General features: G+C 53.3%; 1 protein-coding gene across 1 annotated transcript; it reads left to right on the top strand.

Annotated features, from left to right (window-relative positions):
- Positions 1-7,609: 7,609 nt before the first annotated feature.
- On the top strand, positions 7,610-8,041 carry LOC131904243 (small nuclear ribonucleoprotein E). The gene has a single exon (XM_059255307.1). The coding sequence runs from the start codon at positions 7,610-7,612 to the stop codon at positions 7,886-7,888; it is 279 nt and encodes a 92-aa protein (XP_059111290.1). The 3' UTR covers positions 7,889-8,041.
- The last annotated feature ends 3,807 nt before the right edge of the window (positions 8,042-11,848 follow it).

The raw sequence follows: 11,848 nt of genomic DNA on the forward strand, positions 1-11,848 counted from the left end.
CACCTCTCCTTCACAGCTCACTCCACCCAGGCCATGGCCACCGTGTACACATTTCATCTGACAGAACCTCTCAAGGACCCTCACCATGCCCTGGGCTGTGCAAGAGGCGGCACCCCCAAACCAGTGTGGAAAGAGATCTGAGGCCCTCTCCAGGGAGTGATCGGGAGAAGGGTGGGGCAGGGTGGAGAAAGACTGGTGCTATTTTTAAAAACTTGCTCCCAAAACACCACATTCCTCCTTTGGTGAGTCAGAAGCATGTGGTCCAGTGAGGAGGCCAGGACCCGGGAATGTCATGGTTGCCTCCATCATGGCGGTGGGCTGTGGGCCCAGGAGAGAAGGTGGGCACTGGGACACTCACTCAGTTCTCCAGGGAAGAGACAAGGCTGGACTTAGAGACGAAAGGGCCCTTGGGAGGCCACAGGACTCTATTTGGCTCCATCTACAGCTTCAGGCCCCATCTCCAGTCTGTCAGAGAGGGAGTCTTCAACTCTGACCCCACGGAGTGCTCAGCAGGAAATCGCCTCTGTAAAACTTAGCTAAAAACAGCTTGGCTCACCCACCCAAGGCAGGGTGAGCTGGGAGGAGAGTCTGCCGCCTCCAGAAGGTCAAGCCCAAGGCACTTGGAGGGCCAGGGGCCACCTAGCCCAGGAGAGCCCTGGCTGAACTCTCAAAGATGTAAACCTGTGGCCTGTGTGGAGTGCTGTCCCTCCTGGAGAGCTTTGAGTGAGCTTCAGCACCTCTGGAGGGAGGTGGAGGAAGCCCACACACTCTGACCCTGCCCCAAGCCAGACTCTACCTGGCACCACCATTCTACAGGGGAAACTGAGGCTCAGAGCCATCCAAAGTTAAGTTTATCAGCGGCAGGTCCCCAACTAAACCCCAAGGCTGTCTATTTCCGGTGTCCAGAGTCCATGGGAGCTGGCAAGATGCCCCAGGATCCAGCCAGCACTATCCCCAGCCTCCTTCACTATTGACTCCAAGGAGAGATGCTGTCTGTCTACCCAGGGGTGTGGGAAGGGTCGGGGGAGGCTGGGCTAGGGTGTCCAGGATAGAAGGCTTTTAACCCTGGCAAGGATGTGCCCTGAATCCTGCGGTCTTAAGGTGGAGTCAAGTCCATGACCTTGGCCCAGGCAGGGAACCTCCACAGACGATCAACTGAGACAGGATGGACTGGGGATGACTACCCAGAGGCACGTTTCACAAGGCTGCCTACATCCTACTTGCTGCTCCCCGCTCTCCCCATCCCAGCTTCCCTCCCCACTGTGTGGAAATCACACAGAGCCTAAGCTGCAGCCCACGCTGCCTGTCCTGCTTGCACAGTGGAGAATGGAGGCCACTGCCCCTGGGTCCCTCCTGCTCTGAAGAAGCCACCTCAGCCCTACCCACGTATCCTCGGAATGGCCCGGGTGCCACCGTCAGGCCCCGGCCACTATCTTTAGAAGAACGAGTTTACGTGTTCCATGTGGCCCGGTGAGCGGGGCAGGACTCTGGAGTACACTGGTTCCTTTATCCGATCTTGGCTTCCTCCTCCACTAAGAACCTTCACCACACAGGGCACAGGAAGAGCTGCAGGGGGCCCTGTATCCAAGCCCTAACGCTGCAAATAAATTGATAAATCAATAAAAGTAGTCATTCGTATAAAATGCCTCAATGGGAGCCTGAACACAGTAGGCGCTCAATATACTTGTTGATTGAATAAATGATCGCCTAGGTCCTAGGCTCGAGTCCCCCACCCCCAATCATTGCCCTTCCTGGGATAGTGAAGCTTCTGTGTTGGGACGGGCCTTCCTACAGGGACTGGCCCACAGCAGCCCTCACTGCGGGGGAATGAGAGACAGTTGATGTATTCTGGGACAGCCACTAGTTGGCCCAATGCGGAGCTAAACCTCAGCTCTCTCAAAGCCTCCCTATGCCCCCTGTCCTCTTCACAACTGTGACTCCAGGACAGGGGTGGGGAGGCCCAGCAGGAAAAGGCAGAAACTCAAATCAAAACAGCAAGATGGGCTTCCTCTCACTGTGTAAACTACAGCAATGACCACGGTCTTAGGGTGGGGTGCAGAGGACCTCCAGTCTCTGGGCCCATACAGGCTGCACTGGATCACCTGCAGAGACCCAAGCCCTGACACCCAGCCCCAGGGAGAGCCACAAACACAGAGACTCAGGCCTCCACTCCCTTGTTAGGCCTGAAAAATAACTTGCTTAGGCTGCCGAAATGGTTCAGCAGGTAAAGGAGCTTGCCACCAAGGATGACAACCTGAGTTCAATCCCCGGAACCTACATGATGGAAGGAGAGAACAGAGTCCCACAAGTTGTCCTCCAGTCTCTACATGTACATGTAGCATACATGCACATGCATGTACACACACACACACACTACATACATACATTCATATATACATACATATATACATACATAGGTATGTACATGTTTGTGTACATGTGCATGAGTGTACACACCTCATACACACACAATACATACATACATACATACGGGGCTTGCTAAAGTTTGTGCCAGCAAAGTCCCTTCAGTCAGCAAACCCACCAGCATGTCCCTGACAGAGACACATGCAAAGCCAGAGTCGTCCCCTCAGAGACCTGTGGCCTGGGCAGGTGATACAGAGGGCTCGTTTCCCATATGCTGCCAGCACTCTGAACAATTTATACTAAAAAATGTTGGAACAGGGACAACGCACAGATCACCACATGGATGCTGACTGCCAAGTCCACCGAGGTTGCTCCATGGCCGGCGGCTCTCACAGAGGACAAGGACACCGTCTCCTTCCAAGAGGAAGGCTCAAACCCAGCAATGAAGGTCAGTGGTCCCATCTCCAGGCACACCCTCATGTACTCAAAGGGACAGCAGGAACACCAGCCTCCCTCTCTGAGTCTTCCAACCACCCAACAGCCCAGGGACCGTGTGCCAAAGACTATAGAATAGCCAGACATGATGGCCCCTGCCTGTAATCCCAGCCCTTGGGAGGTGGAGGCAGTATGATCAGGAATTCAAGGTCATCCTTGGCTACATAGTGAGTAAGGGACTAGCCTGGGCTACATGAGGCCCAGTCTCAGAAATTAAACCAAAATAATAACGATGGTGATGGTGATGGTGATGATGGTGATGATGGCCTGTGGCCCAGGCATGGCATGCGGCTCTAGGAAGATGCTAACAATTGGCACAGCTTTGGACCTGTGCTCATAGGAACCATAAGGTAAGGAAGCATTCCAGGGCTTGCTGAGGCTCCAGCCGATGGCCCAACATCTCAACTCTCTAGGTCCAAGGCTCTTCCCTGGTTCTCCAGGTCTCAGTTGATGGCCACCCAGACACACATACCAGGCAACGCTCCAGCTGAGTCTATGCGGCCACGCACAGCAGCCCTGGCTTCCTAGGCCCCTTCACCACACAGGTATTTGCATATTGTGTCTGCACAGAAGGAATATGGGGGTTGGGACTCATCTGCCTCCTTTGTTCCTCCCTGGGGATGAGAGGGTCACTACTGGGGTCGAATGTGCCCCTTCCCCTCAATTCACGTACTTGCAGGTTTCCAGAGCCATTCAAGGCAGTGGTTGGTTTTTATTTGGAGAGTAGAAAGGTTCAGATGTGGTCTTGCTAGGTAGCTCTAGCTGGCCTCAAACTCATAGCAATCCTGCCTCAACCCTTCTGCCTCAGCCTTCCAAGTGCTGAGATTACAAACACGCGCTGTGGTGCCTGGTAAGCCGGGGAACCTCACGAGGGAGGAGGGGGCCATGTCACCACTGGAAGAGGGAGCCAAACACTCATGGCACACAGGATGGCCTCCCAACAAAGGCTTGTGTAGTCTAGGTGTCCTTTGTGCCACTCGGGGAAAACTCTGATCCAAGGGTCACTTCCCTGACAATGGGGTCGCACTGGCCTCCTAACACAGGGCAATGTCACCACGATCAACCACCACTCCAGGTAGCTTACAACTGCCTGTAACTCCAGCTCCAGAAGCATCAAATGTCTCTGGTCTCCTCAGGCACTTGTACACATGTACTCATACCCCAGACACACAGACATACATATAACTAAAAATAAAATAAATATTTTCAAACGTAAAGTAAGAGACCCAGAGAGCCAGCAAGTGCCTTTCACTACCTGAGTGAGGACGCAGTGAGGAGGGACCATCCACCAGGTACAGACCTTCACAGACACCAGATTTGGCGGGCAGGGAACAGCAGGTACCTTGATGTTGAACCTCCCAGCCTCTAGAACAGTAGTTCTCAACCTTCCCAATACTGTGGCCCTTTAATACAGTTCCTCATGCTGTGGTGACCCCAACCAGAAAATTATTCCATTGCTACTTCATAACTGTGATTTTGCCACTGTTAGGGATTGTAATGTAAGTATCTGATATGGAAGACAGCTGAGACCCAGGGGGTCGCGACCCACAGGCTGAGAACTCATGAGAAGCATGTCTGCCGATGCCCCACCACTTGGGCCCTGGTGTCCAGTCACAGCAGGGTGACTGTGCCAGGACAGTAGCCTGCCGCGGGAGTCAGTGTCCTCGCACTGTCTTCTCTCCCGCCGCTCCGCCCAACCACCCTGCTCCTCACTTGTGATAAACATATTGCCTGAAGTGGGGTCCAGGTCCCATGCCCAGGCACAGAACCAAGGGCACAGTTCTTTGGGTGGCCCAGCGTCACTGAGAAGCAGGTGACAAAATCAATCCCAAGGTCCCTTCACGCACTCATCGAGCATTCTACCCAATTAACAGAAAACTGACAGACAGACGCAGGTTCCGCCCTGGGCTCTGAAAACAGCTCTGTTGAAACACAGGATGTCTCCATGGACTTCTAGCTGGAAAGGGGCTGAGCACACACATTTGATTGGTTGATTGATTGATTGATTGATTGATTTTATTTTTAAAAACAGGGTTTTTCCGTGAAACAATCCCGGCTGTCCTGGAACTCATTCTGTAGACTAGGCTGGCCTCAACTCACAGAGATCCACCCGCCTCTGCCTCCCAAGTGCTTTTTTTTTTTTTTTAATGTGCATTGGTTTTTTGCCATGGGTGTCTGGTCCCCTGGAATTGGAGTTACAGACAGTTGTGAGTTGCCATGTGAGTGCTGGGAGTTGAACCCGGGTCCTCTGGAAGAGCAGCCAGTGCTCTAATCTCTGAACCATCTCTCCAGCCCGAACGCACACACTTCTGAGGGCTCCAGGGGTTCAGCCAGATGGATCTGCCACCACCCAGGCAGATCCACAGGTGGTAGAGACCCCACAGTGCTGGCCTGAGATGTGTCCCGCCCTGGTGTGGCTGAGGACCTTCTTAGATGTGGCAGGGTCCCAGAGTCTCGGTAGGCTAACGACAAGAGCTCTCTGCCAGCCTTCACAGGCCCCCAGGCAGCCAGTACAGGGACTCCTTCTTAAGAAGCCTGGTGTGGTGGGTTAAAGCATAGAACGGAGAATCGGGCAGAGTGGATGCCAAACCCAGTATCTCTTCCTAGGCACTGTGAGGTTCAGCTTACCCCAGCCTCAGTTTACCGGGTGAAACAACACTCCTAAGAGCCACCCAGCTGCTGTGAGATGCTAGTTCACTCCCTCAGCCTACATTCATAAAGGCCCCACGTCAAGCTTCTGCAGTTACTGGGGATATAACAACTGTGTGTAGGGAAGAAAAGGGCCCTGATCCAAGGGAGCTTACGGAGCCTAGCCCTGTACCTGGCATGGGTGAGTCTCCAAAGTGACTCTCCACACCACCACACACACTGAAATTGCTCCTTTGGCAGAAAGTTCACAATCCCTGGGAGAGGGGTGGGTGTCTACCTCCCACCACACCAACCCCACTTCATCCTTTGGAGCTCTTAGGAACAAGGACCATCTCTCCTGCACAGGATACTCCCTCCTCAGAGCTGTCCTTCCTTCTCTATGTCTGCCCTCCCCTTGGCCAACCAGTCTCCGCCCTTTCGTCCCTCCTGTGTGCCTCCCTTCCCCTGCCGGTCCCACCCTGAGAGGGTGTTGCCAGGTGGTCCTCATTAGTTCAGCAGACCCCTCTCAGATGCCGGCTACGCCAGGGGAATCACGGCTGAGGGATGAGACGCACCTGGCCTCCAGCATCCTCCCCGTGAAAGCCGATGCTCACAGGATACTCAGCCTCAGCTCACCGCCCTGAGCCACGTGACTCCACCCTGTCCATCTGGCTGCCCTTGGACCCTTCCTGCGCCTAAGCCCATACATAGTCTGGCAGCATCTTCCGGGGGACACCTCCTGCCAGACTTTCAGGACAAGGCACCCAACAGGGTAAAGTGGAAGCCACAAGAGACCATATTAGGGGAAAATTGCAGAAAGTAAAATGAAGGATGCCCTACAGAGGAAAGTTAGCCTTGTGACTCATGTGCCCAAGAATATTCCATGCAGGGCTGGTTCCAGGTCATGCCAGAAAGCCAGGAAGCCCAACCTAACCCAAGCCACTTTGAGACTGACCAGCTGGGCGTTAGGCTGGGTCACATGGCTTGGCCACCAACTCCCGGCAATACTGACATGTCATTTGTATTCTTGGGGGTTCTGACATGACCCCTCTGAGATAGGAATGGGGACATTCCTAGGTAGGGCTACTGGGCCACCTCTGACTGCAAGACCGTGAGCAAGGTACAGGCAAAGCCAGCATTTCTTGAGCCCAGCTTGTCCCACCTCCAAGACCCTTCCATGGACTGACCCCTATCTGTCCTGTCTACAGTAGCCAGGACCATGGGGGATTGAACTCACTTACTATCTCAGGTCCATGTGGCTGAGGGAGCCTGGGTAAAGTAGAAACTCCCCCAAGCACCTGCTCTCATGAACACCCCTCACCATCTTGGACATTCTAGTCCCACATCTCAGAGGATCCCCTCACACTGAATGAGACAATGTCACAAGAAAACGTCAGAGATTGGAAGCCGGGTCCCAGAGGCCCAACTGGCATGCTGGCTCTTGTACATGTGTCTGCTCCTAAATGGGACTCAACACTTGGGTCCTCACGGTGCCCAGTGAGTGACTTTCCAGAGATGCCTGGCTGGCTGGCTAGGGAGTCACTCCCAGGTCCCAACCCAGGCTAAGGAAAGCTCATGGTGTTCTGCCCTGAAGGTGTGCTGGGCAAGCCTGGCAACAGCTCACAAGAAGAAATCCAGCAGCCCAGACAAAGTGTGGCAGGTGGGCAAACCTCAGGTACCTCTGACAGCCATGGCATCCTGGGATAAGCCAGACAGAACAAGGATGATCCAGGTCCCAGTGAGAAAAGCAGGCACTTTGCAGGGTAACACTGCTAGGTTCCAGCTACAGGGCCACCTCCACTGCTGTGTGACCCTGGGTGAGCCTCCTCATACAGCAGTCCTGGACAAAGTTGGGGTTGGAACACAATACGATCCCTATCAAAGAACGGGTGCCCTTTCCTCCCAGGCAGGCCTGCAATTCAGCTACCAGGTTCAGATCTAAGTCCCCCAAAGCCAGTCCAGACAAGCTTGTGATGGAGGCTAGAAATATGAGTTAATATTTACCTGCAGTGACCCAAACCTTGCGGAACACCGGGCATGCCCCACCCATGGGCCAGGCAGGAAGCCGGGGAGGGAGGGAGAGCCTGGGAACCTGAAGAAGATGAAATAAACAGGCCACACCATGGCGTACCGCGGCCAGGGCCAGAAGGTGCAGAAGGTGATGGTGCAGCCCATCAACCTCATCTTCAGATACTTGCAAAATAGGTCTCGGATTCAGGTCTGGCTGTATGAGCAAGTGAATATGCGGATAGAGGGTTGTATTATTGGCTTTGATGAGTACATGAACCTCGTATTAGATGATGCAGAAGAAATTCACTCTAAAACAAAGTCAAGGAAACAACTGGGTCGGATCATGCTGAAAGGAGACAATATTACTCTGCTCCAGAGTGTTTCCAACTAGAAACCGGCAAGCCCTCGAGAGGTTGAAGAGGACATGTAGTGTTTTCAAAGGTGTCTGCCGCTGGGAGCACAGTCCGAGATTTATTCATATTGTTTTAGTGGCCCTTATGTTATTATCAGGTGACAATAAATGCTGTGAGGTTGTTTTTAAAAAAAAAAAAAAAAAAAGAAAAAAAAAAAAAAGAAATAAACAGGCCAGCCCCCACCCCCACGCCCCTACCCCCCGCCCACCTAGAGCATCCAGCTGTGAAGACCTTAGGCAGCTGACACTCAAGGGCCCATTTCCAAAGGACCTGAGGCCGTGAGCACATGGCCCTAGAGACCCCACAGCTGGCCCTAGTCTCTAAGGCCAGTGCATGACCCCATGACCCTCACCAAACCCAAAGTTCACTTTGCCTGTTTGGACCTGAGTTTCCCAGCAGGCTCAGGGAGAACCCACAAGGCAGATGAGTCATCAGACTCCCCGGCTTGTGGGTTACCATCCCCAGACACAGATGAGAAACCCATCAGAGCACTGAGCCAGCTCGAGGAGGTCTTAGTGTCAGTCTGAGGTACAGGTCGGATCTAAATTCAGTCTTCCCTCTCTGAGACTGTTCACATGAGCCCACAGAGGCCAGGCTGCCTGCAGAGGACCTTCCTTCCCTGGACTCTGACTGGATGCTAACTATACTCTGGGCACTGATATGACTCTCTTAGTCCTTGCAACAGCTGTTAACAACAACCCCAAATTGAGAAACTAAACAGAGATAAAGAGAGGTTGAGACACTTAGCCAATGCCACACAACTGACAAGCGTCAGAAGTGACTGAGGAGGCTAAGGGTCTCAGCTACTATCTCTACAGGACTCCACTCATTACACATCCCCAACTGTGCCTAGGACATGAGAGCACCAAGAAAGGGCTGAGGAAGAGAGCTAGGACCCCCTCAGTTTTGCCTGTGACAGGACAGCATGTAACAGTATCATTCCCCTGCCTCGACACAGCCTACAGCTCCTCAGTGTGGCTCAGAGGCCCTGTTCTGACCCGTCTGCTAAACCTACCACTTGTTGGCATCTCCTGTGGACCAGGCCTTGTGGGAAGATGAAGACAAAATAACCTGAGCTTAGGAATGGAAGAGGTGCCCACCTGCCCCAGCTCCCCAGGGCAGGACCCTGTCTCCATCCCAAGGCTGTTCCCCACCTCAACTGCCTGGGACCCTCCCATTACCTCTCGAGCCTCAGCCCAGGCTAAAAGGCTCCTGCAATGACCACAGGATAACCAGCCACATGACCACAGGATAACCAGCCACATGACCACAGGATAACCAGCCACATGACCACAGGATAACCAGCCACATGACCACAGGATAACCAGCCACATGACCACAGGATAACCAGCCACATGACCACAGGATAACCAGCCACATGACCACAGGATAACCAGCCACATGCCCTCTGAGCACCTGAAATTCAGGGCTGCAGCCACTTGTTTTGTTTTCTGACTCCCAGAGGGAAGTGATGATGCTTCCACTGTCTCTCCAGATCCTAGAGGGTCCTCGGCACATACCGGGAGGCCAAGGAGCTGGGTAGTGGGTAGATGGGAGGATGAAGGATGGATAGATAGATGGGTGGGTAGATGGGTAGGAGGATAGGTGGTGGATAGATGGATAAATGGATGGTTGGGAGTAAGGATGGGTAGTGGAGAGGTGAATGAGATGGATGGATGGATGGATGGATGGATGGATGGATGGATGGATGGATGGATGGAATAATGCATAGTAGATGGGCAGATGGATCAGTGGACGGATGGCAGTGTGGGTAGGTGGATGGAAGGATGAATGAAGGATGGGTAGAAGACAGGTAGAAGATGGATGATAGGTGAGTGGATGGATTGGTGTTTAGATGTGTGGATGGGTTAAAGGATGAATGGGTTGATGGTAGATGGGTAGATGGATGGATTACAGGAGGGTAGATAATGGGTGGGTGTGTAGATAGATAAACGGATGGATGAATAAGCAAATAGATGCATAAATGCCAAGACAGCTGAACAGCCGAAAAGATGGAGGAATGAATGAATAACTGAAAGAAAAATGACAGGAACTTATAAGAAGTGTTTTGGAGCCCTACTCCCACCCGGAATGTTCTAGAGCTCAGATCCCCAGGAACTCCAGCTGTATCCCAAGCTTCAGGCTGACTCAGACATCTTGCAGACAGCTGTTTCCCCAACCCGGCTTAGACCTCCTCTATGATCACCCCGTCTCCATCACCAGACGCGCAGAGCAGGCAACACCGCAGGCTGTGACTGGTCCGACAGTCATGTTCTCTACACTAGCCTTCATAGGTCTCAACAGACACCTCCTAAATGAAAGACAAACAAACAAACCAAAGACCTGGGAGCTTTGTAAAGCCAGGCCCAGCAAGGTCTGCTGGCCCCGGGCATCTCTACGGGTGCGAGTCAAGCACGGGCATCCTGTACAGAGTCACCAGTGCAGTGTTGGCGTACCAGGCACACACCCAAGAGGAGCCTCCGGAGGCTGCTGGAGGCTGCTGCAGAGAAAGGCAGCTCGGAGCAGAGCCACAAAGGGCTCCCACTCACATGACAGTCACTCTGCCAAACTTTCCCAGGTCTGAGGGTCTCGAAGCCGTCTCCAAGCTGGTCCCTAAACTGCTGGCTTCAGACCCACCTGAGTACAAGGAGAAGCTTCACATGCAGATTCTGGCCTGGGCTGACCTCATTGGCAGAGCACCAGCCTAACATGCACCAGAGTGGGAATGAAAGCAGACCCTGGGCTCCAACCCCAGTACCCCCCAAAAAAATCACATCCCAAACTCTCCCAATTCCTCCCTAAGAGGCCTGGGGATCAGCATTCTTAGCAGGCCGTCCAGGGCCCCACCTGACACACACTCAGATCAGAATTCTGGCTCCTGGGTTCTCCAGGGCTCAGGACCATCTGTCTACACCTGCTACCTTTGCACACACTTGGCCCGCTTGGAGAAAGTCCCTGGTGCAACATCCAAACTTTCTAGGAATCACTGGATGAATCTTCCCTCCCACTCTCCTTGCCCACATGTCTGCCCCACCATGAGCCAGGTTACCCGGGCCGGCCATCCCAGCCAGGTTGCCTCCCCAGGCGGCCTGTGGTTACAGTTACAAGACCCATGTTCAGGGAAGTGACATCAGACAACCAAGGAGCAGAAACAGGCCGGGAATGAGAGTTCTATTGGTCCCAGGTCATCAAAGCTCCTAGGGATGTCCCCAAACTCCACAAGCAATAGTGTCTAAGTTTAAAGTGTCAAAAGTCCTAAAGAATCATGCACACCAATATGTACATTTGGGGCAACATCTGCGTCCTGCAATACATTACAGGTTACTCACTCGGAGAATGGAGACATTCAGAGGTCAGGAGCAGTAGGGAAATCACAGCAGAATAATGCACGTGTTAAAGGCTCTGAGAAGTCCTGCAGCACCAGAGCCTGATGAAACGACAAAGATAAAGAGACTTGTTGACTTGGAAGACTTTCAAGCCCTGGTTGGGTCAGGGCTAGAGAGTGGAAGAGGCGGGGCTAGAGAGTGGCAGAGGCGGGGCTAGAGAGTGGGAGAGGCGGGGCTAGAGAGTGGGAGAGGCGGGGCTAGAGAGTGGGAGAGGCGGGGCTAGAGTGGGAGAGGCGGGGCTAGAGAGTGGGAGAGGCGGGGCTAGAGAGTGGGAGAGGCGGGGCTAGAGTGGGAGAGACGGGGCTAGAGAGTGGGAGGAGGGACCTGAGCTCAACCTGCCTCCAGAGTCCACCCTAGTAACCCGTGTGTCAAGTATTTCTTACAGAGTGGATGTTCCCCTAAGTTAAAGGCCTGATCACTCCCTGTGGTGTTACTGGGGTGAGGAAGAGGGAGGATCCTTTAAGAGGTGGGGCCTAATGAGGAAATGAGGCCATTGGGGTACGCCTTTAAAGGGAATATTGGGATAGCCAGAGCATGGTGGTGCACGCCTTT

Source organism: Peromyscus eremicus, chromosome 2, assembly GCF_949786415.1.
Source record: "Peromyscus eremicus chromosome 2, PerEre_H2_v1, whole genome shotgun sequence".
NCBI lineage: Eukaryota > Metazoa > Chordata > Mammalia > Rodentia > Cricetidae > Peromyscus > Peromyscus eremicus.